This window comes from Dromaius novaehollandiae, chromosome 12, assembly GCF_036370855.1.
Source record: "Dromaius novaehollandiae isolate bDroNov1 chromosome 12, bDroNov1.hap1, whole genome shotgun sequence".
Classification (NCBI taxonomy): domain Eukaryota; kingdom Metazoa; phylum Chordata; class Aves; order Casuariiformes; family Dromaiidae; genus Dromaius; species Dromaius novaehollandiae.
In genome coordinates this window covers 16082623-16109080 of record NC_088109.1, presented here as the reverse complement: position 1 = coordinate 16109080, position 26458 = coordinate 16082623, and the positions used below count along the sequence as shown (strand labels likewise).

Sequence of the window (26458 nt, the reverse complement as noted above, 5' to 3'; positions counted from 1 at the left end):
GAGCATACTAATGCTTAGCTGTGCAACACATTTGTCCTAGCTCTCCTACATGTGCATTATGCTGTGTCCTCAAGTTGCGTCTATCCTGCCTGCTGTCACTCTGTGCATGGTAAAAGATACCCAGACAAATATCAAGCAATCCGGTGAGGAATGCTAACAGCCAGAAGACTTTGAAAAAAGCCTGTGCCAAAAAAGCCTGTTTTTCTTTGCAGATAAGAAGCAGAAGAGTTACTTCTGCCATACAAAGTCTCACTCAGACAGGAAAGGAACTAATCCTCAGGGATATTTATGCATTAATTACTGATGTCTACCGGTGCCTCAAAAGAACCAGACCCCTCTGAAATTGCACTTGCAGACAAGAGGGAATTTCTTAGCTTTCTGTAATCACAGATATCCTTCTATTTTTTTGCATGAAAAAATGGGGAGGAACAAACAGAAAACTGATAACCTCCGAATTGTTCGTAACAACAGAACAGTATGGGACGTGTGGGTGAGTTGGTGTTATTGCAAAGTCAGGTATGATCTATTGTTAAAAAACATCAAGTTTATTTAATTCCCCTCGTTGCACAGCCTTTCTGCCACATAGTTTGGCAACATATTTATATTACTGGTGTACTACACCTTGAAATCAAAGAAACCCTTAAAAGCCTGAAATCTTCCAACCCAACTCTCTCGATAGAAAAAACGTCGAATAGCATTATAGCTGTAGAACGCAGACCATAAAATATATACCTGAACATCAAAATAAGGTTGCATCTTCATATCAAGATGAGGTTAAAATTCCTAGCAGAAAAATACTTTATACTAACCAACAGGGGTTAGGAACTAAGGCCTTGCACGGAAACAAATTAAAAAACATCCAAGTGGCTGATGGTATCTCACATTTTTATGAGGCACTCAAACCAAGTTTGAGTTTCCTCAAGATGAACAATCCCTGCTCTGCATACAGTAAGAATATCTTGTCTTTGCAGAGCTTGTGGCTCCAAAGACTCCCATGAGTTCTGATCTGCAGTAACTTACTCATATCTGGGACAGCCCACTCCCCAGCAAACACAAGGAGAGAAGGCACTTGCCCTCTCCAGCTAAGGACATGGGATCAGGACAGAACAGCTGAGGGAGGTATCTGAGTGTACAAATGGTTTAGGGTAATGGGGTACAATGGTAGAGAAGCTAAGAATGGGCACTTGGTGAGGGTACATTTGAGGTTCTCTTATGTTCTAGTAATTCCAGTAATCAAAATGGGGAATGCCACTAAGCAAACAAGGATTATTAGAACGTAATCTAGAAATTGTTTTGCAAACCCCCTAAGCATAGCATAAATGACAATCCAAAAGCAATGCACTGTTTTAAAGAAGTGCTTTGAAAGCATTTAATACCATATTAAAGGTGCCATTATTTCAGTGATAAGGATGATGGTTACAGTGAGTCGAAAAAGTAGTTAGCTAAGATCCTATGCCAACAGACATTTATCATTTGTTAGTAATATTCTGGTAATACTACAGTTTTAGTTTTACAGGAAGAAATAAATCCGTGGCCTTAATTCTTCTTCAAATATGGTGAGTATGATTAATGTTAGCTATGTAAAAGGAAATTCTGAGGTGCTAGAATTTCTTCCAAAAGGGAGAAGGATGCTCAAAATGTGTGTGTGCACAAATCTATTGTATGGTGGTTGCAAATATACAATTTACAAAATTACCATGTGAATTTGCTTGGCACAAAAAAATGCGAAGTGGCACCTTAAACTGCAAACACAAACCAAGTGACTGACAGAAGCAAGGTAACAAGCATCTCTAAAGTCAGTGATCAAAACCAATTACACAAAACCCAAGTTGTTCCATGGCAGCGACTAATTTAGGTGCTTATGGATTTGTATTTCCTTTATTCCCCCTCCCCAAAATAAACTCTTGTCCCTTCCCTTACCATATGGTTTCTTTTGCTCCTTTTCCCCTCCTAACTTCAAAAAAATCCACTCTGGTCTAGAGCCAACGTATATGACTGGTTTCAAACCACACACATGCTGATGTGCACAAAAGCTAAATGGAGCAGACCATGGGTAAGTTCATGCTGCAGTCCTTCCCTCAGAGAAAATAGTATTTGAGTTTTTACCCAGTCACCAGTAGTCACAGAACATGTTAAAACCCAGCAGGTTTGAAATGTCCACCTCTGTCAAATTTGATAGCCCCTGGCCAAATGATCTAAAAGTCAATGGGGGCCTAAAGGGCAGAATGGAAAGACCAAATGAAAGGGGTGAGGACAGCAAAAAGTATATTTTCTTGGGAAACTAGTCTGCAATAAGCACTCCCTGCTATTTCTAGAGAAACTGAAAAGAAATCTATTTACATTTCGAAGCACAGCTGCTTACCGCTCAATGACATAAAAGTTGTCTCCATCATCCCCTTGGTCAATCACATGTTCCTGAGGTTTCACCTTCCTCTCAAACATGGCATCAAGGACCTGAGACAGCTGCTCCTATAAAATAAACAGGAGGAAAAAAAAAAAAAAAAAAACCCACCCCCCAAAATACACCTTAGTATTATTTGCTGGACAAAGGCAAGTGCATTTGACTTGATCTCAACAGTGCACCTCATTATTTTTAGTCTACGAAAATACAAGTTACTTTGACATTAAATTTTGATTTCTATTAGTACCTCATTTATTTCCAGCTTATTAATTTAAGTTCAGCAATGCAGGCAAATATAAATGCTTCCATTTTGGAAGAGATATTAACTCAAATTTACGCCCAAGTGGCTTAATTTATGCACTGTTTTGGTGCTAAAGTGCAAATGTATGGCAAGTTATCACTTGGTATAAACTGACACAGCTTCACTGACTGCCATCAATATATATTGATTTCCTATCAGCAGTACATATATTTCATTATATTCATGTCCAAAAACATCACTAAGAAGATTTACTAATATCTTATTTGAACTGTCATAATCTAAGAGCTCAAAGTCATGGATCAGGACCATATAGCACAAACCCACGTATAAGCACAGAATATTTCCCAGGATGCTCTGTGTCTCAGAGAACCTGCAATTTCAGCGTGAGACAAAGATAACAGATAGGGGAACACACACAGAAAAAAGGATAATGCTGGTCAGCACTGCAGACTCAAGCTAGGCTTCTGATGAGCTATGACTAAATTTTTTTGTAGGCGGCACAGCCAAAGAAATTTGAAAGAGGATGTAATATAAATGCCCTGCCTCAATGCTGAGATGCTTTACTACCTTCGATATTCTTAAATCCATTAACAATAGATTTGCATTGCAAGTTCAGTGACTGAGTGTTCCAAGTTTAAGATTTAGATCACAGCTGAGTTTCTAAAAATAGATTGCATAAACACACAAACCAGTGTTTAGACTGCTAGATGCACTTCAGATATTTACTGCAGTCATTAAATTGGAGATAGTCATAGCAGCATCGGTAGGTGCCAGTATATTAAAAATATTTCCTACCTTTTCATTAGAAACCTATTTTCTTTAAAAACTCTCCTGATATTTAAACTAAACAAAGAATCATTGCCTGAAAGCCATTTGTTTTAACCCATATTTCACAGCATGCATTTAAGCAACAGATGTCAGAAAACAAGCAGTATGGATATTAAAAGGCTTTTTCAAAATACTGTGACTGAACAGTGTTTTATTTGGAGAATAAACAGGCTAAGACTTATCATTTTAAGTAAATGAAATACTGAGCTCTTCTGTCAATAAAGGAAGAAGTTCTGTAAGATACCTGAACTGTAAGATACTCTTGATTTACATACGGGTACTGAACATGCTCAGGGGTCTTACTAGTAAGGATAACAGTCATTGCTCTCACCCAGTACAAAATTCAGCCATAATTAAGATTCTGCAAACTCATTTATAAGACACTGTGGAGACTACACATTACGTCAATACAAAGCTTTTTAACAGGAGAGGCTATCTGCTCCCCCAGCACTTTATATTTAAACACAATTCAGGTTAACCATTGAGAATGCTCAAAACTTCATGATTAAACTCTGGGACAATCTGGATTGATTTTAGTCCAAAGTTCAATGTGAACTTTGCTAGAAGTGGTCAACCAGACACTGGCTCCTTAGTGTTTGATTCCAAGTATTACAACAACTACTCATGCACGTGAAGACATTTAAAAGGGCAATTCATGGCAGTTGAATCACTGGTCCTAAATTCAACACAGTTCACGTAAATGCAAGCAGCGGAAAGGGGATGAATTTGACTAGGATATTCAAGTCACTCCTCTAGGATTAAATATAATTGTGTTCTGTGTGTTTCTGCTTTTTAAAAGTTTTATATGACACTCTGTAGAAGGGGAAGGAGCAACAGAACAGATTTTGAGCCTAAATTTGAAGGTGTTCCTGACAGTTGTTAAAGGACAATATGTACTAAGCAAAAGCAGCAGCCATGCATGTTGCTATTTAGTGCGTATTTTATAGCCATCCTTCCAAACTACTCACATTTTGCAATTACACAGAGGGGTTAAGATCAAATTATTGGGGGGGAGGGGGAAGAGGGTGTGAAAAGAGGCAAGTTCATACCCATTATTAGGAAAGCTCTCCCGTCTCTGCCAAGTGCCCTTTGCCATATTATAATCAATGTATGCACTGCAGACGTCTTTTTCAGCCATGCGCTATCATAATGCCTGAGCTCTAACAGTTGCAGTTAAGACTGTTTCCATTAGTTCTCGCTCCGGTTGCTTAGAAAGCTTTTGCCAGGAAGCAGTAATTTTCCAACCCAACTCTCTCAGCTCAAATATGTTTTTCAAAGTCACCTTTGAATATTAACTGGTTATTAATTTTTGCTGGGTTATTTTACTGGAAGATGAAAGATTGATCTAATCAATTTGAATGCTGATCATATTTTGTACATACCCCTTGAATTGCTGAACATTCTTAAATATATTTCATTTTTACTGTACATGATCGTGTTCCTTGCAAAAGGAACCTTTCAAATGGCTTAAATAAATAGGCTTAATAACATCAGGAATCCCAGAACAGTGAAAGGACAGTGTTGGAAAGGACAGCTTTCAAAGAAACTTTTTGACTCCATGTCAATTCCTCAAGCCTGCTGCAATCAAAAGCTTTCAACGAATTTTTCAGGAATGCAGTTCAATGTCTCTCGAGGCTTGTACAGCAATCAGAACTGGGAGAATTTCCTGGCTTTCAAGAAAAGCTGAGCTGCATATCTGAAACCATAAGCTACCACATCCATCCTTCCATATTTCAGACAAAGCTCACTGATTCAACACAGAAAACTGCAGGGTCCATTACTGGTGTTACAGCTTTCATTCTTCCTCTTTGTTGTAATAACATTAAAATAGTGTTCCAACCTGTAGTGGAGATTCATTTCTGTTTTGGTGGAAAACACAAAGCAGAGATGAGATGCATTTATTTTATGGTCTCTCAGAGACTGCAGTAGATGACTTGCAAAGGTGCATTCCAACCTAAACTAGTCTATGATCCTCATAAAAAAAAAAAAAAAAAAAAAAACCTAATTAAGATTTCTAAGTGCCAGTGATGGAGACACCCATTATTAAAATTTAATGCTGAAGCAGACAGTAATCAAATCAAAGTAATTAACTTCAGCAACACATCTATAGGATGAGTAAGAACAAGAAGATCCTAGAAATATCACTTTTACATTCACTTAGAGGAAATTGACTGAAATGTTGATGTTTAATAAAAAGTATAGCATTCTGAAATCAAGCAAATGTGGATAGTGTTCAACATGAAACTTATGAATTGTGTAAGTTTTTCCCATTTTAAATTACATGTGAAATCATGAACTATCTCCTATGGAAAAGGAAATCAACTGCAATGGTACCCAGCAGCAACTACTGAAAAGACAAATAATAGAATTAAAAAATATTTTTTCTTTAGTGAAAACAGAAAAAAACCACGTTTTGCAGGGAAAGGGATCTGGCAATCCTGGTAACTGACAACTTGACATGTTTGTTTGTATTATCCATTGCTTTCTGATCTCCAAATACATGCCCCAAGCCAGCCTGCACATAATTAATAATTCATAAACTATCACAGTGCAAAAACAGTGTCTGGACTGTAAGATCAAACTATTATCTGTACATACAAACCAGCAACTCCAGTTAAGATTTCCTTATAGCAATACTACCTGATCTAGGTTTTTGAAGAGCAGGATATCTTTACAAGCTTCCTGCAGTCTGCATCGCTGTTCATCAGTTTTTGGATGAACTACCTTTAAAGCAAAGTAAAACAAAACTGTAATGACAGTAAATAAATATGATTACAGGCTGAACCTTCACTTCAGAGGGAAAGACACAACACAAATCAAGAGCTTCAAAGTATCTAGGTTTTTTGTTTACATAAATAGTCTGTCTGAAGACAGAGTGAAAGAAAAATAAGATAAGAAATAAATTATTCTGACAGTAAACACATGGGCAATAACAGTCAAAGAGATGAGGAAGAAGAGGATCTCTTTTCTCTCCTCTTCTAATCCAGCCATAGATATGACCAAGCCTTGGGCATCTTGCACAGGGGAAAAAGTCAAGTGTTTTTATTCTAAGCTCTGGCTTGCTGTTGGTACACAGATAGTTTACAAGACGTATGATACATATTTCTATCAGCCCATCTAATAATAAAAGCTATCTGGTATAAGAAGTATAATTTATTATTATTTTTTTTTAACAGAATTGCTTAAATAAAAACTTTGCTGCTGGAGAGATTTCTTTGTACTTCTTTTCAGTCATAAACCTCTCCTCAAGTTAAAGGAATCAAAGTTCACTCCTTCATAGAAATGTTTATATATGTGCTTGTTGGGGGTATACATATGTAAAAACATTAATTACCTCATATTTACCGTATAACTGTATTTCTGGAATTACACGGAAAACAGTTACATTACAAGGAATTTCTCAAAATTCATTATCCAAAGTTGAGCAGATCTTAGATCTCTCTTCTAAAAGGAACCTTGTTTTTACTAATCAGCAGTCAGGAAAATTAAGACTTTTGAAGGAATAAATATATTCATCATCTGAATGATCAAACACACTCAGTCTTTTTTTTTCTTTTTGTAGCATCTTATTGATGAAGTTCTCTTTTAAAAGAAATTAAATTATTCTTAGACTTCCATTGCAGAAGTACAAGCATCCTTGGGATGGAACCTAGAAAACTGAACACCAGAAGTCCTTACAGAAAACACTGAACCTGACTAGCCAGGCTACAGGATTTCCTCACATCAAAGCATCTCTCAAGAAATACAATTACAATATCTGGACTTGTAATTCCTAGAAATTCCCAACATTTAAAGACAATACAATAACAGGTGGCTACAGGCTTAAAATATTTCAACAAAGTATTTCTCTTGTGAGCAAGTAATCTCTCCCCAGGCAGAACTGCTTTGACAAGAACAGCAGCGAAAGGCACGTGAGGAATTTTAAGCACCCATGAAGAAACAGCTGTGTTAAAGCTTAACTCACTCTTCACAACCGTACCAGTGCTCCAGGAACTGCATCAACAAGTGTTTAAAAAGATAATTAAGAAAGGAAAATATTCAAATTTATATAGATGGTAGACTTAAGCATAGCTCTAAAGACCTTTGAAATAAAATTATGTTAAAGCTATAGTGACTAAATAAGTACATTGACTAAAGTGGCCCAAAATTTAAGAGCAATGCCACTTGTGAGTTGCCACTCACAACCTCTCAGAACAAAATGCACGAGTGATAAGAAAAAGATGACATAAAGACATCTACCTATCAGACTGTACAGAGAATCAAGTATGGTACAATGCACTCATTCCTACCCTTGGTTCTGTATCTTCTTCCTCTTCATCTGGATTGAAAGCTTCAGCACAAACTTAGGAAAAAAAGAGGAAATTAGTCAAAAGAAGCTATTACGTGAGAACATCAAACAAATCCAGCTTCAACTCCTTTCCCTTAGCTTTACTATCTGTATTTTATTTTCCTCCTGGAAAAACACAATCAATTCTGTTCTTACGTTGCTGTATTGTCAGAGTCTTAAATCCTATCTATTCTCAGAACATGCACGGTATGGCTGTTCTCAGACTCTCACATAAAAGGCCTATGCCTTACAACAGAAGGTAATATTGCCTATCGAGTACTTCAGTGTATGCACACAGATTTCCTCTCAATTCTTACTCAAAGCATAACAATATCTATTTAGATTCATTTAAAAACATCTTTAAAAAGCAGGGGGGTAAATATTGAAGCTACATTGCCTCATTCTCCACCATACAATGCATATAGAAAAAAACACACTAAAAGAGCATATGCAAGGAGGGATGTGGGAATCACTCTACCTCAAGTCAGATTAACGAGTGAGAATCTCCCACTTTTATTTATATATCTCACATATTTACAGAAAAATTAACTTGGGAAATGAACCATCAGCTTGACCATAGTATATTCTATGACCAAAAATAATGGTTAGTCTCTGCTGCTCCTCCATATGCTCCTATACCTTACTACAGTTTAATCAAATGAATGTCAAATTCTGATATGAAAATTACACTGAAAACAATTATTTAAAAGGGATGAGGCATTCATGGAAAGCATATACTGTAGTGGCAAAGAACAATGCTCTGCCAAACGATTAACTAAGTTATACCTACAGAAACAATTGTAAAAGAGGTAATGATAATGATGAGCTTCTAAAATTTCAAAATTGTTCATTTTTAATGCTTCAGAAAAGGCTTGTCTTTGCAGTTAAGCTGTTACACAATGATTTTACAATATTAAATACAAACATCTTTGGCTGCCAAAAGCCTAAGTCTCTAGTTGAGACTTTCTTACTAACTCACGGACATTTACAGTTCTTACATGTCAAAGCGAACTTTGCATTCTAACCAGCTTTACAGATAGAAAGTCAGTCCTATTTTCATCTAGTTTTGCTCTCACTTTAATAAAGATGGTCTTATTTCTGAGACTGCAAACCACTTGTAAAATTTTACAAGGAAACACAGGCAAGTGTTTTTCTTTGCACTTTATCCAGTATCCTGACAATACTGGAGACTTGGCAGAATGCCCAGAAGCTCACTGCAATGACATCTAACTACTGAATGGATTTAGCATAAATAAAAGTAAGCAGATTTTCAAAAAATCTAGAAGGCCTAGTATTCAGCAACTTGCAAATAATTTAAAGATGCATACAGGACTATGGACCTTGTCACTGTGCTTTCAAAAGAGCTATAAAAACACATAAGCCTAACCTAATTTGCTAGGAAAGATTTGCATCATTTTTGCTGCCTAAAAGGTGCAAGTTTTTCCCAGCAAATTCAATTTTATTTCCTTTCTTTCTGGCGAGGGCAAAGAGATCAGAATACAATGCAAGCCATCCATTTATCGTATCACAGTATGAAAAATCCATGGTGAAATCATTAGCCATTTAAAGAGTACTTATTGCTCATCATATAACAACCTAGGTGTTAAACTGCCTCTTATGGCATATTAATGGTGCAAGTGCAACAAATGAACACATGATTTTAGTCTAACAAAGCACAGTCCACTCACTTTTTGGATAGATACTTTAAAAGGATAAACAGCGTTCTTCCCCAGCTGGAAAAAAAGTATAGTCCACCATATCCAAAGTCCACCAGTCCAAAGAAGACTGCATTAAGGGAAGATAGATGTGTACAAAGAGACAGAACTTGGACTGATAGGCAAACACTCACTTAATATGCAATACAAAAGCACTAACAAAGAGAACATTATTAACATTTCCGTATGAAAGCTTTCCTCCTCCTTTCATTTTACAGTAAGGATCAAAGTCTATTGTGAAAGCCTTGGATTTCCTAATAAGGAACATTTTCTTAAAAAGAAAGACTCCTTGGTTTAATCAGTATGGGGAAACTGGAGATTTATATTCTTGCATATCTTACCAGTAATGTGGAGTTCAATCCTGTATTGTGTACTCTAATAAGTACTACAAATATACTTACCTAAGCTTCTGAAAGTACCTGACATATAAGCTCATTCGAGCTGCATAGCTGTGAATTCAGAGACCCCTCTACTGCATTACACTGTTCCATCACTTCAACTCTCAATATTAAACTGCAACTTAGATTTGTTCTCTCCTCAACTGCAAGAAAACTATCGCTAAGAATACACTTTGGAACTAAGGAAACTCTTTTCCAGATTTCCTTGGGAAGACCAAGTTTTATTACCATGACCAAGAAGCACTAGAGCAAAACCTTCTCTTAAAACATTTAGCAATAAAAACAACACAGTTCCCTGCAACATTGTGATCAGTCTTAACCCAGGGCAACAAATCTTGACACTTCTCCAACTAACAAGGGTTATTTTCAGAGAGTTGTAAAAATGCAGCGATCAAACTTTCCTCTATACAGGGTTACTCCAGATCACCTCACAATAAAAGAGAAGCAACTTCTGTTCTTAAGAGCTTTATATAAAAAATCCTCTTAAGTATTAGAAGTTGCCTATTGCATTTGCAGGATCACAGGACAAAGATGTAGCCACAGGAATATCCATATATGTTTGCTCCAGAATGGGCTACTAAGTTATGGTGTACTAAAGTATACACAAGAAAATGAAGAGACTCCTGCAACATAAAACAGCCCACCTCTCTGAAGTGTAGTTCTTTGGTGGAAAGGCCACTCTAGCAACATGAGCAATTTGTTCATTCTTTTCTCAATGGCACCAAGAGCCTCACACCAATTTTAAATTTGGGCAAAGATTAGGATTCATTTATGTCCTGTAGACAGCTGATCTTTTTCGACAGTGTAGCTAAATAAACCTACAGTACAGTGCATCAAGACCAGAGATACTGGGATTTTGGTGCAACAGATGGAGAATAAAACTCCAAAGGTCTTAAGTGTTCTGTCATTTGTCTACCTTTGAAACATGCTGCAAAATCATCTTCTTTCAAACTGTCTCACCATACCATATTTTAAAATGCCCATGTAATGTATATTCATATTTTATAAAAATAACTTAGAAGCATATTTTAAGATCACTATAAAACTTCATAATGCTGTCTCATCTGTTCCCTCTGTTTGTTGATAAAGAGGAAGCTTTGTCTGGAGAATACAAACAGCTTGGGTTGAGATCTGTGCGCATAAGTCTTCCCTATTTTATCTTATAACCCAGCAAGGTTGAAAACAACTTCATAAAGCCCACTAAGGAAACAGTGTAGGACTTTAACCCTTCCCTTGTGTTTGGGAATCACTTCAACATGACAAAGGGCACTACAGAAATACACTAGAAACATGCAAATATACTACTGCTTCCCATACTGTCCAGAGACAGTGTTTCAAGCAGAAAGCCCTCCCATTATATTTTTCTTTCTTCAACCTGCTACAGGAATTTCTTTATTGAGGTAGAAGTGGTGAGCCAGACACATTTTGGACTTCAACTGACAGCTCTGACTGACAAGAATTTATTTATTTGCAGGCAAAGCTGTGACACTTAATATAACATCTGTTATGTGATGGTAAAAAAATAAAAATAAAAAAGGGGGGGGAGGGAACATAATAAAATGATGAATTCTGACCTCAAGCTTAAACTAATATTGTGACATGCTGGAAAGCCCACAGAAAGCTCTGCATGCAGCCTACTTCTATTAATATATATTACAATCAACAACATTTTTCTCTATATTTTAAAGCATGACTAATGCAGAGAAAAGGACAACATTACGTCAACACCTTCCTCTGGTCTAAGTCCCAATATGTCCAATTTTTCTTTCCACTTTTCTTAATTGGCAAATTACTTGTCTGCCCTGCTGAACACATTACCTGTCAAGATCTGCGTGTCATGCTTATCTTCAATATGTCTAATGCTGTCTACACGCAAACAGTGCTGTTTCTCCGTTCTTCTGATACAAAAGAACACCCATAACTACCCTAAACCATATAAAACCCCTGACGACAACCTGTGGGACCTAATTTCAGGACTCCTGAAGGTTAACTGTTCGTAGGTTACAGTGGATCCAGTCCCACTGGAAGGCCATTCAATCGTCCCTTTTCCTGGAGTGAAAATATACTTACCCCACTATTTTACACTTGACTGAATTAACATTTCAGCTATGTCAGTGTCCTAATAAAATGCATATTCCAAGGCAAGCTTACCCTCACAAGATTATCCAAAAGATATCTGTTGGTAGCGTTTTCTTAGACTCAGAGAAACACTGGTTGGAAGGAATCTCTGGAGATCGTCCAGTCCAACCTACCCCTCACAGGGGAGCTATTCGCAATGGCAGATCAGGGCAGCCACGGCTTTGCCCAGCTTTCTTGGAAACCACCCAAGGGGACAATTCCACATCTCTTTGGGTAACCTGCTCCAGTGCTGCACTACCCTCCTGGGGAAGCAGCTTTTCTTAATGTCCCACCTAAACCTCAAAAAATGTCTGAAAATAGTTTGAAGAGACTTCTGAAATCACATCTTTCCTGTGTGACATCTTCAGTACACATAACTCTGCACTTGAGCAAATGCTAAGTGCCAATGCAGTGCAAGTTATGTATGAGAGTGACACACCCCAGTTAGGTATTTCCAATAGTACAGTTACATCAGCATAAAAACTTCTTCATGCAGACCAAGCTTCTCTCCAACCCTACCCTACTTACTTCAGATAGTTTTGGAACAGAAAATCAATTTTGAATTTTCAGAAGCTTTAAGAGAAAAAAATTCAGGCTTTTACCCTATCATCTACATGTCATCCTCCGATTCTCAGCTTAGCTTACGTAGCTTCTACAACTTTATGCTTTCTCCTTGTATGGCCTCTTCTTCAGCTTTTAAAAACAGGCACATCTTTTAAGACTTCTGAAGGCTCAAAAATGAGACAGCATGATCACCGCTTTGTTATGCAGGTGACAGCATCTGAAGGCAAAAAAGATCTTTCTGGCTGCAGCAATGACATGGGGGGAGTGTAGGAAGAAGCTGACGTAGCAAGAAAAGTTGAGCAGTACAAACACCATCTTTGTTTATGCAAGTTTAATCGTTCCCAAGATAAAAATTTTTTGAAAAATATGTATTTTTGTCATGATAAAATTCCTTGCAGAATACTTCAGCATTTTAACTACTATAATCTAATAAAACCTTTGTGAGAAATGAGTATCATCCAGGTAGCTGAGACATCTGTTACTTTTTTTTTTCAAAATAGTAGCCAAGAGGCTGAGGCCTTAAGTCCTTCCAATACGCACAAAAGGAGGAAAAATTTTGACACTGCACGTGAAAAAATCTCTTTTGCATAAGCTGAAAGCTTTGTTGATATTTTTGCTGTTATCGTAAGTAGCAGCAAAGACATGCTCTGTCATAGTCTCTTTGCAATTTTGGGTAGCACTTTCTGTACTTTGGAGTGAAATCTTTCTTGCTCATCTTTACCTGTGGGAATGCATTGCTCCCACCACCTCCCCCTTGAACCTATGAGACCCATGAATGAAAATCCACCCACAGCAGTACATGCAGAACAACTTTTCCAGTCACTTATTCAGATGAGTAATATTGCACTATTGTTTAATGCTATGCTCTTTGCATTTGAGCTTGACAAAGCTTTAAACATTTCTTAAGTCTGTTCCTCAAGGCATAGACACAGGTCCTCTTGTGGAAGCAGTATGCCAGCTGGAAAGGTGACCACTTCCAGCAGCTTGTCACTCCCTCTCAGTCAGCTGAGTTCTAAAGCAAGCACTTCCAAACCGCTGTAGTCAAGAGGAACTGGGTAAGCTTAAACAGAACAAGTTGCAGGTCTTTGCTAACATAGCTCAAAGCAATTTTCTGCACTTCTGAGACAAACAGAATTTTGCTCTCACTTTTCTTATTGGATAGCTCAGAGCTTCTTTCATGTAGAAATCCCACTTCTTTGTTTCATGAGTTAAAGATCTTGCTATGTCAAAGCAGACACCACATTCATACCTCAATCCAGTCACAGGCAGGAGACAGAACAGGTACCCATTTGCACTATCCAAACAATTTTCAGATTTATAACAGAATGAAAGGCAACGCTGAAACTTGAAAAATAGTTGAGCTATCTACAGGAAAAAAATAGCTCAGGAAACTCTGCTGCTTCAGCCTCCATGTTCACTAACAAGGAACTGACTGAAATCAAGTGCATATTTTTGGTCAACAAGAATGCCATTGTGCCAGGCCAAAACTCGGGTCCTGGTTTTGAAAGATCATCTTTCTCTTTTACTTTATGAGTCACCACAAAAGTCTCCAGGCACAGAAGTACCTTCAGCAGTACCATCTCCTGACTTTATTCTTAATCCTCCAAGAGGCCTGAGATGCGACTTAAATGATTGGGTCTTGAGCAAACAACTCCCCCTCAAACATTCATGAAATACTGACGCAGAATGTTCAAACGCACGACCGCTTGCATAACCACATGTGTCAAATCAAGTGTAAAATCTTTTCATTGAGAAATATTTAAAAATGATTAATTTAGTTGGCAAAGGAAAAAAAATGATTTTCAGTTCTGAATTTAAAATTAGAATTCAAATAAAATCAACTGTTATTCACAGGCAGAGTTATTCTGCACCGATTAACTATGAAGATAAAAAGACACCCAATATGGCTGTGTCAAACCAGCTCAGTCTAGCAGGGATTACAAGTTCAAGCACAGCACTGCACACCGTCCCAAAGCCTGCTCAGGTTGGAAAACTCCGTGGATGATTTTGTCAGGCAAGGAAGCCTGTGAGGCCCTAAAATCCTGCCCTGTTTCACCCAACCCTGCAAAAAGCCAGTGTTGAGTCTCCACGCTGTGTTCTGGTACTTGAAGCTCAATATAAACACAACAAATAAGGACTTAGCTCACGTCTATCATTAGCTTTAACTCCAGATCAGCCCCCAAAGCCCTGTGCTAATGCCAGCAGAGCCAGTGAGATGGATCTAGAGCACATTCCAGAGTTCTTCAGTTTCTAGGACGCTGATCCGTTCGGGTGCAGGTCCAGATCCAAGCAGACTCTACACAGTCACAGGCCTGTTCTACACTTCCCCACTGCTTCCCATTATATAATCTGGGTTTTGTCCAGAGTATCCCATGCCTCCCCATTACCATATGTAGTGGAGAATCTGTAGTGCTTAGCAACAAAAATGGCTTAAACATTTTTGCCCCGGATGCCTCTTTCCATTCTCATACAACAGCTCAATGCATCTCAGATGTGCAAACCCAACTCCCTCTGGTGTGACACCCAAATAGATCAATGGAATTATCTTGTTATAAAAATAAACCTCTAAAAAGATAACTAGCAACAGGTAGTTGAGGGGAAGAGAAGGTGAAAATGTTCATCTGGCTTCCCCAAAGCCAACATATAGTTCACTTATACACCTAATCCACCTTAAAAATGTCCATCCCCAATTTGGACATTACTGATATTTCTCACTATAAACCTTAACAGAGCAGTAAAACAGAGGTTCCAAAATGGAGTTCGGAAGGACCTGATCTGGTCCACAGACCTGCCCAAAGGCAAGATTAGCTGCACCTATGTGATTCTGGAGAGATGTTTTTGTCCATGGAGGTTGGGGCACTGCAACTGTTTAGGAAAAATGGATGATGCATTATAGCACTTGCTATCCTTGCCCTTAGAAACCTTTGATAATCACTCTCTCACTATGATTATATACTTTCCAGTAGAATCACCTAAATCACACTTCTCCAGCTTATTTTCTTTCCAACATATCAAGACAGAAATGCCACAGCACCAGTGACAGTGGCTCTTGTGATAAAACTGTACTGCCACACTGTCACACATTTCTACTTCATACTATATTTAGGTGAAGAGTTCAAAGCAGTTGCATAATCCAACGTAAGTGCCACCTCTTAGGATAATGTCTTTTCTTTCAGGAAATCCTATTTCTACATCTACAAATACCTGTTCTCCCTCAACATGTAAGTACAGGCAATAAAACAAGCCCTTTAAAATTCTAACAATTGGCTGACATCTGCTTTTGTATTTACATTTGTTTTATATCTACTGAATGCATTTCTCAAATATTTTACTAAATTCATATGGATGAATACAAATCTGGTTTTAAATACTTAAATAAAAGGCTTTATCATTAGATAGAGTATAACAACTTAGACAATACATTACAGCAGAATAGCCATTAAAATAAGACAGCCACAAATTAAAATTTTTTTTGCTACAGGAAAGTTTGGTAAAGTATTTAAAATTCCATTTCATTTGACACCAAATGAGGAATTTTATGATGACACACAGAATGATAAACTAAAATCAAATAATTACAGTTTCTTTTAGATTATATCTTTACATACATACAATGGAAGCATTACCTAAAGATAACACTGCTTTAGATGGATTTTAAAGACAAAAACAAAGCATCTTTAACTTACAATACATTCCAACCTAATGATTTCTAGGTAAGTGTTGTTTTGTTTTGGAGGTTTTTAACTCTTTCTGAAACATACAGCATCAAGGGCAGATATAGCCACAAGTTAATTGATGTGCCTGCTCTACCATGACCATCCCACACAGGGATACAGCACTAGAGAAATAACTATAATGGGCTAAAGGCCTCAACTTGCCTTGCTTGAGAAACCTGCTCCTATGATCTACTACAGAAAGACATTTCTTGACCAAGTAAGAAGCAACTTGTGGAAGAAAAAGAATTAAGAGGCTTCATACTGAACTGCAAGCAATCTTCAGAAGAGAATCTTCAGGTCAAATATCTTTATTTAAACCCTCCTACTACTCAGGAGCAATTAAAAAACTTGGGCCCATGCAGAACTGGGGTCAGAAGTCTCTTAGGCAATAGCCATCTTTTTATAACAAACAGCTGTTTATCATTTGCAAAAGAATTCTGACCAATACCAACTGTATTGAGCTGCCTGTTGAATTATTCAGGGACACAACTTTTGCTTAATACCTTTATATATGAGTTATGCATGTGCTTTAGCTTATCCTTAATTTAAAATGCTCACAAGGAGTTAAAAGGTCATCTCCCCATCTCCCGGAAGTCATGTGCTGGAGAATAGTAATAATAATAATAAAAAAAAGAAATCAGGAAGCTATTTTGTTTAGTAGAATAAAATACTGGCAAAATAACTGAATAAAATCCTTCCAGATCCTCTAAATGCACATTTGTGTATGCACTTCAGTAACTCTACAACATTCATAAACTGTAACTTTTGGTAATCTGAAGCCCTACAATTTATAGAGGACTTGAATCATGAAAGCACTCTGTAGATAAAACATAACACTCTGCAAGTAGTATCTCTTCTGTACAACTGGAGAAGTCGAGGCACAAGATTAAAGGATTACACAGAGGTCGTCTACTACTTAAGCCTCAGTTAGGACTCCTGCACTTTGGGCTTTCACGTCTCTATTCGTTAACAGTAGAGTTCAGTAACCCCACTAAACACTAATCCATTCTGGATGTTGCAGTAAGAGGCGAGTTTGCATTTAAAAAAAAAAAAAAAACAACAAAAAGCTTTCCATCGTGGCAGAGGACTGAATACAAACAACAAAGCTTTCTACGAGGCAATACCACAGGAGTTCACAGTTTTGATATGGTAACAGCAAAACCAAAACACCACCCATAAGCACCTACACAGAACTGAAAATTTGCTACTTTTTAAAAAATTCTCTATATTACATTTAAACAAAATCTTAAAACAGCAGCAAAGTATTTTAGTTAGGCATTATAATTGTGTGGCACAGCCCAAGAATTCAAATGAAGCAAGCTTTATTCTTGCAAGTTAAGAGGAAATCAGAAGACTGAAATGGATAAACATGCTGCTGACCTTGTTCAAGCCTTCTAAGAGAGCCTTACCGATGAGATAGTCATCCATAAAAAAGGTCTCCTGGAAAACATGATGCTACTACTATTTCAGAGCACCCAGCTTCACAATTGTATAAGTAAGCCTTCTGCTTTAATATCTTCTGTGTTTTAGACACACAAATCTTACAGCATTTCTAAATGGTATCCAACTGATGCAGATAAAACCAGCAACCAAGCACCAAAAATATCAACATGCCTGACAAAAAACAAATAATACTTTACCTTGGTTAAAAAGAGCATGGCGAATGTTTAACTTTACATTTAGGCTTGTGTGTTCTATGCTTCAAAATTCCACAAGTTCAAATAAATGGCTCAAATATAAACCTCCAAAAAATTAGCATGCATCTTACTCACAACAGTAGATAAGAAGTATAATCTAGCTGAGAAAAAAAGCAGCCAAAGTGTTTTTTCCATTCTAGAAATAGGAAATTGTCTTTTAATTTCCAGACCATGATTTGTCTTTATATTTGCAATTTTGATGCATGAATTGCTAAACCTACAATAAGACACATAGTATTTTAAAAGAACCACCAGCATCTTAGGAAAAGTGCACTGAAATACTTGTGTCTTAGAGCAATGCAAGGAAAGAACAGAACAGATAGTCAGCAAGGAAAATTACCTACAACTTCTGACACCTATCATGACAGCAAACCGAAGGATGTCAAAGTGTTAGGAGGCATTTCCGAAATTAATGATTCACTGCCTTAGAAATGATTTTTAAGGATTTTAAAATTAATGTCCAAATCCATTAAAAGTCACATTACTCCTAGTGGAACAAATATTGCCCTATTTACCTGTAATGACAATTGACAGCATAAAATTGTCATGGTTTTGACAACACAAAAGGATTGCATGTAGGGGTAATGATGCGGAACCCCAGGGTTTCCTGTGCTTTGCAGTGACTGCTTCCTGTCCTGGCATGCAGGCAAGGCAGGGAACGCGGAAACCTACCATCCCACCCCCTGCAAGAAACAGCAAATACCTCCACTTCTGTATCAGCTATGAGCAACTCTATTCCCTAGTGACCATAAAATAAGAAGATTGCTAGTAACTGGGAATGCATAACTATTTTACTTGATGCAACTCACCTTCAGGATGAGTCAGCTCTCAATTTTAGTGTCTCACTGAACAAATGGAGTTCATTTACAGGAAAAAGACAGTTGAAGTAGTCTGGGCTTAACTGGCAAAAGACCAATTTTAGGGGGAACCTGATCGGTTAGGAGTTATGAGCTTTATTTATAACCAGTTCTGTGCTTTCCTGATACAGAAGATCAGCAAGTTTAAGATTACACTCTTTTTCCTATCCCAGATTTTGGAGAGGTTGAACAAATATGCATTCAGATGCATTAATCTGAATCAAGTGAGTGTTTCAGGCAACCAAATACCCCCACGCAAGCCATCTCCCAAAGTCAAGCCTTGACCTATTAAGTCTCTCTTTAACTGAAAGCACTATGAAAGTGCTCATAGCACTACCCAAGTGAAATTGCTTTAAACCCATTATTTTCCCTGTAGTCAGTTTTTAGTATGCTGACTACTACAGCTTTACACTATTTGGAATACATGCAGTCTCACTGAGGCTTTCTGATGTTAAAAAGGACTGAGTGAAGTTTCTGCAAATACATGGAATACCATTCACATTTAAATCAGATATGTTTAAAGTGTTCTGCTCTACACAGATTATTCAATCCATTTCAAATTTAATCTGAAGTTACAAACTATACTGAAGCCTAAACTTGCTAAAAGTGTATCAGTCAGTTTAAGATATTATACATAGATTACTTTGTCTAACATTTGATATAAAAAAAAGGATAGAGTACTACTTTATTTATTAAGATGACCAATGCAAAGCACATATAATTTCTGAGATCACTCCAAATATACACATCGCAGCACCATATTCTGCACCAAGTATAAAAGTGTGGGTTTTGGCCATTATTGTGACATGCATTTTGGGATTTCCTCCAGTGAGTCTGCTTTGTCTGTTTTGCACGACAGCTTAACAGTAAGCAAAACAGTTATTGCTAAGAAGTTCAGAGGGAATATTTTCATTCGGACTTTAATTCACATTAAAAACAAGCCACAGTTCAAAAAAAGCAATATTCCTCCTCCCCATCTCACCTCAAAAAAGGAAAAGTCCAGTCTACCAAAAAAAGGTGAGAGAATTACATTTTCTAAAACCTGAGAGCTGTGAAATTTTCTGAAGTATTTGTGTATCTAAAGACTAGCATTTAAGTAGGCTTTTTAAAATATCTTTTACTTCTCTCTCTTTTTTTCTTTTTTTTAAAAACATTAACCACTTGCTGCTTTTGCTACCTAAATGCTTTTGGAAAACTCATCCTTGGTGAATTAATGTAATTGCTTACTAAATGTGCATAGATATAACCTACTCTTCCAATTAATAAAAATTACTAACTTAAGTTTAAATATTTGGCTCCAGATGAACCAGTTTTAATTGTTTCATAACACTATGAGAATCAACAATTATTCAGAGGGAAGAGATTAATATTAAATAAAAAGAAATAACGAATTCCACATCACTGCAGCACTATGTATTCACTTGTATTTGCATTGAGTAGACTGGACCAGATCTGGTCCAACGAGCCATTGCACTGACTTAAATTTTAAAAAGGGATGTTCACAGGTGTTATATTTCTCTTTATGCCATAAAAAAGTCTAGCCATTACAAACAGAACTATGCACTAGTGTGAAATCCAAGTAATTGTGAAGTCACGATTGCTAATTTCCGAATATTTTTCATTATTCACTGAATGCCAATTACATGCCAAGAATTTTTAAGTGAGTCCCAGTATTGCAAACAGCGAAAATGGGCTTTTTTCCCTTGTCTAACAAATAATGATTCAGGCACTTTCTTACATGAGAGCACCCACACAATTTATCACTACTTTCATCTGTCATCCCACACACTTGGCTTTTGCTCATATCAACATTTTTAAGATGAATTATTTTCACTCTAGTTATGATACCAGTTTTGCAATCATTAGGGCTAGCAAAAAACGACAGAAGCATCAGGTTGTTCAAATCGGAAAGCTGTTTATGCTGTTCGTAAAAATTTGAATTTAAAACTCAAATCTCTTGCAATTTATCATCTGCCTGAAAACCCTTCAGTAGAAGTTATGCCATTGGTTTTCTAAGGTGGTGAATAATCAATATAGGAATTCATTACAGTTGCAGGAGAAGAAAACAGATCATGATTTTCAAGTCAACCTCTGATAACAGGTAGTCAGTTTGGTGAGTGGAATGTGAAATTAACAGCACAGAGCAAGTAAGTCACTCAGTTTTCCTTGATGACCTGAGGTTACAAGATTTTAACACTGAAGAGGTGGACAGCATCCTGCAAGAGAAAACACTCAGACAAAAAAAAGAAAAAAAAAGAAAAATTATTGCCTCTGGCTTCATTGCCACTATTTGGATGTCCTAATTGAACAGGATCCCAAAACTGCATTCTTTACCAAAGAACACTAACGTGCTGCATGACAATAATTAATATAAAAGCTTTCTTAGAAAAGTATTTTTTAAGCTGTCATTTAAAAAGGCTAAAAGCTACTAAAAAGGCTTTTCTATGCACAGCATTATCATATCCTGACATCTCGACTTCCCAGGGTGGGAAAGTGCTGTATTTCAGCAGAAAGCCCAGAGAGATGTTGACTTTAACAGCATATCTACTTTATTAGATGATTGCTCATCTGCGATAGGAGCCAGAAGAATGGAGAGAGTTGAAGGTAAGGAACTTCCCATTTCCAAAATGAAGAAGAAACAGTGAATCTGAAGTATCAACTGACTACAGTCAGTAAGTGTGGGTTTCTTACAAATCATTCCAGGAGAAAGTTACCAGTGTGTAGAATTTAGAGCACATACTCAGAGCGGCACATCTGTCACACCATCGGAGAGGTGGCATATACGGTTACACAAAGTCTGACTAAATATTCCTAACCAATGTAATGCAATTTCCCTTGGAAAAAAATATTTTCTTGTGATGGGGCGGGGGGGGGGGGGGGGGGGGAAGCCAAGTAGAACAGCTCAGCTTGTCTTTGGGAGGTGATTTAATTTAGATCCACTTAGGAAAGCTTAAGTTAATGAAGGAAACTAAGCCTGGGCATTCACAGTTGTCACTGCTCTTCACTCTGCTCATGAAATAGACGATCACAGTAATTAAGCAGAATGCTAAGATAAAATATATATATGTATATACACACACATGCATATATTTCGATCACAGTCAGAACTGAATATAGCTCTTTAGGCTGAAGATGCAGAAAAAGCAGCACAAAACTACTTTATAAACTTTAAAAGTTTAATTATATATGTTAATTTTGTTCAGGCACTAGACTCAAATTATGCTAAATCAGAGGGGATAGCTATTTGCATAGATAAAGCTTCTTTTATATTAAGCACAATAAATATACTTGAATCTAGGAATTTCACCAAGAAACATTTACTTTTCAAATGGAAGGAATCCACTTATTTTAGATATCTCCTAATTCATATATTAAAAAAACACTACATACATAAATATTTGCTAAAATACACTCTTCCTGCCTACTCATAAAAAACTTAAGATAAAGTTAAGCTTCAAAAAATAAAATACACTTCATATAAACATTAAAAGCAGAAGTACAATTAATCAGTTCATAATGAAAATGCTGTGCTTATTATTCATAAAAGCAGTTTGAGTAGGCTGAGCTGGAATTTTAAAATGCCTTGCAATCAAACAATGAAGGGCTGTGACCTTGACCATTTTCACAAGGTAACATGACTTGAGCTTTCTTCAAGAAAAGTCGGATGCTGCTAAGTGGTGCTCTTCTGCTAGAACTTCATCCTGCTCTGGAAGTATATGGATATAATCTAGAAAGGATGTTTTAAACCAGATGAGCTGAATTTCTATTTCTATTAAATTCCATTGAAATAAGAACTGAAAAAAAAAAAGACTGAGATAGAAAATGAGCTTTAACTTTAAACATACTTTAAGAACACCAGCTACAGACTTAAGGTCACAAACAAGCCCACAGGTATCTTAAATCAGGAGAACACTTCTGAGCTGGAACTGCAGGCGTGGCAATTCTAGCAAGTGCCTAACCAAGAGGAAAACAGCAGCTTTTTAAACTAAGCAAGAATCAGAAAGAGCTAGATTTTCCTCCCCCAGTAAGGCTAAGACAGACCATAGAAACACTCATCTGAGCACCAAACAACCTGCTTGGGTTTAGTGCAGACTCTTCCTATGCTCAAGTGTTTCTCATCTTGTTTCTCTCTTCAGAAAAGCAGCCAAGACACAGATGAGAACAGCAAGATAAAGGGAGCCATGGCACAGCATCAAGAAACAGCAACCAAAAGCTCAAAACTTCTCCTTAGCATGAAAGATGGGGAAGTTTGCCAAAATTCTGTCAACAAGAATCTTCTGGAATATTGAAATACTACTGTATTTCCTGTATACTTTCAATATATTAGCTTAAGGTAATAGAAGCCTCTCCTGTTTCACAGAATCACAGAGTAGCTGAGGTTGGCAGGGACCTCCAGAGATAGTCTTGTTCAGCCCTCCTGCTCAAAGCAGGGTCAGCTACAGCAAGTTGCCCAGACTGTGTCCAGTCAGGTTTTGAATATCTCCAAGGGTAGGGACTCCACAACCTCTCTGGGCAACCTGTCCCAGTGTTCAGTCACCCTTAGAGTCAAAAAAATGAACTTTTTATTTAAGTGGAAGTCCCTGTATTTCAACCTGTGCCCATTGCCTCTCATCCTGTCACTCAGATGATAACACTGAGAAGAGTCTGGCTCCATCTTTTTTACGCCCTCCCATCAGGTATTTACACACACTGATAAGATCCCCCTGAGCCTTCTCTTCTCCAGGCTGAACAGTCCCAGCTCTCTCAGCCGCTCCTCCTATGACAGATGCTCCAGTCCCTTCATCAGCTCTGTGGCCCTTCACTGCACTCGCTCCAGTAAGTCCATGTCCTTCTTGTCCTGAGGAGCCCTGCGCTGGACCCAGCACTCCAGCTGCGTCTCATCAGGGCTGAGCAGAAGGGAAGGATCACCTCCCTCGACCTGCCAGCACCACTCTGCCTAATGCAGTCCAGGATGCTGTTGGCCTTCTTTGCCACGAGGGCACGTGGCTGGCTCATGCTCAATTTGTTTTCTTCCAGGACCCCCAGGCCCTTCTCTTCTTCCCAGAGCTGCTCTCCAGACAGTCAGCTCCTAGCCTCTCTGAGCACATTAGATTATTCCTCCCCAGCTGCAGGACTTTGTGTTTCCCTTTACTGAGCTGCATGTGATTCTTGTCAGCCCATTTCTCCCACCAACAGCACTGAGACAACCCTCTGAGCCCAGCAGTTCAGCCACTTTTCAATCCACCTCATTATCCACTTATCTAGCCCATGCTTCCTCAGCTTGTCCGTGAAGGTGTTATGGGAGATAGTGTCAAAAGCCTTGCCAAAGTCAAGATAAACATCTACTGCTCTCCCCTCATCCACTGAGCCAGTCATCTCATTGCCATTTCCCTGCGTAAATCCATGCTGACTACTCCTGGTCACCATCTTGTCCTTCATATGTTTGGAAATGGCTTCCAGGAAGAGTTGCCCCATCAGCTCCCCAGGGACTGATCCTTCTCTACCAAGGGTAAAGCTCCAGACTTTCCCACAGGTCTCAGGGGCCTGGGATTCCTAAGGGCAGATCTTACCAGCAAAGACCAGGGCCAAGAAGGTATGAGTACCTCAGCGTTCTCCATGCCTTTTGTCAGCATATCTCCTACCCACTTCAGCAGCACGCCCACATTTTTCCTCAGCTTTTGCTGCTTATGTACCTGTAGAAGCCCTTCTTGTTGCTGTTCACATTCCTTACCAGATTCAGTTCTTGGTGGTCTTGACTTTCCTATCCCCAACCCTGCACACTCAGACAGTATCCATATTCCTCCCAGGATCTAGATTCCACCTCTTGTTATATTTCCATTCTATGTTTGAGTTTAGATAGGAGCTCCATGTTCATCCATAGGAGTCTCTTGCTGCCTTAGCTTCATCTCCTGCACATCAGGACCATTCTTGAGCTTGGAGGACCTTTAAATACTAAATTGCTTAGATAATGCATTTCTTTAAAGAACACAAATGAACTTTATTTTTTCTGTCTATGAGGGTTAATCTGGAACTTTAAAGGAGTGAGCTACTTAAAAGGAGCAGTGCACATGTTCATTTTTAAAATGGTTTATTATAGTGAAACATTTAAGTACTTAACTTGATTTCACAAATCTCTGTTAGGATTACTAATGACTCATACACTCTACAAAGGAAAACAGGATTCACTAACTTCAAAATAAAGTTACCTTGTAAATATATGAACATTTATTTAGCAATAATATATCAGGAGAGAGCTTAGCATTCAATTCAGGAGAAAGCAAATTTGATCCCTCTCAGTTCAGCAAATCTCTGCTGAAAGCTGCCCATACCAAAGAGACTAACTGAAGTAACCGTTGTTCACTCAAACACCTTTTACGTTAACATGAAAATAGTCACAGATCCTGACAGCCACATTACTTAACTTGTATAAAGAGCTTAGAGAAAGAACTACCATTTCTTGCTTCCCTAGATTATATAACTTAAGAATTTTGCATATACAGTTGTTGAATGTGAAAACTGTAGTCCCATTTCCTATCCCTTAGTGGCTAAATGAAGATTAAGGAATGGGGTACTGGCATATGCAAGAGAGATAAACAAACTACACTGGGTCACTCAGATAACCAGAAATAATCAGAGAGAACGGATGAAAACCTTCTTCCATCACAGGTGTGATAAAGATATCCATGATAAGGGCATGGGTGTCATATTTTGACAATTTTTTTTTAAACCTGTGAAGAAGTCAGCAAGTCTGCTGAAGAGTGGGTGTTCTGTGGAGTGAATCAAAGGCGTCTGGAAATGGCAATATAGGAATCTAGCAAAAAAAAGTTTACTTTTCTGAAAGACGCTAAAACTAAAAGCAGGAGTAGAAATTACACCCAAGCGAGACTGAAGTAGGTGGCACACTCTTCATTCCAAATACACCATTAACTTTCATTCATATACTCCTAGTAGCAAAATTCTCCTGTTTTGTATCCATTATTACAGTGGGACAAATATCACTGCTATCTTCCCTCCCATTTAGAAAATATTATTGCCTGAGAAGGGCAATATCACTGGCTTAAGCTAAAACCTAACCTAGCTCATAACAATCCATTAATATCCATAAATATATTTATAGCACTCAACATTTAAGTTGAATCCTCCCTGCATAGCCTGCAGCCACTAGCATATCCTGCTAGTCACTAGGACTGGGATGCTCACTGGTATTCTCTGCAGTCCGTCATACTGCAGACAAGGAACTGTCTAACAGAAAGCAAAGTTTGTTAGGAGCCCCTATGCTTGGAGGAATGTCAGGAAACAATCAAGCAAGTCTGAATTTCAACACAGTCCAACTCTTAGGAGGAAGGAATCTGTATGGTTTTGATGCTATCAAATCAAGTCTGGGCAGACTGAGACAGTCACTCTTACTAGCAGAAGGTTCAGGCACTGCTAACTCATCTAAAGCAGCAGCAAGACTGTTCTACTGGGTAATTAGCACTGACACTGCCAATGGCACCAGTCTGCAGTGTCCCTATAGCTAGGATATTTTAAAATTAAAAGAATTTTAAATTTCTGCATAGGGATAGATTATGATCTTGCAAATAGAGGATAATTTTC

The 26458-nt window shown here is 37.8% G+C and overlaps 1 protein-coding gene across 1 annotated transcript in view; it reads right to left on the bottom strand.

Moving 5' to 3' along the window:
- Positions 1-26458, bottom strand: part of PRKAR2A (protein kinase cAMP-dependent type II regulatory subunit alpha) — a 77455-nt gene that overhangs the window by 18208 nt on the left and 32789 nt on the right. Inside the window, exons 3-5 of the mRNA XM_064519071.1 lie at positions 7781-7833; positions 6132-6215; positions 2363-2469 (exon numbers count right to left, since the gene is read on the bottom strand). Coding sequence (XP_064375141.1) covers positions 2363-2469; positions 6132-6215; positions 7781-7833 — 244 coding nt within the window. The remainder of the gene's footprint in view (positions 1-2362; positions 2470-6131; positions 6216-7780; positions 7834-26458) is intronic.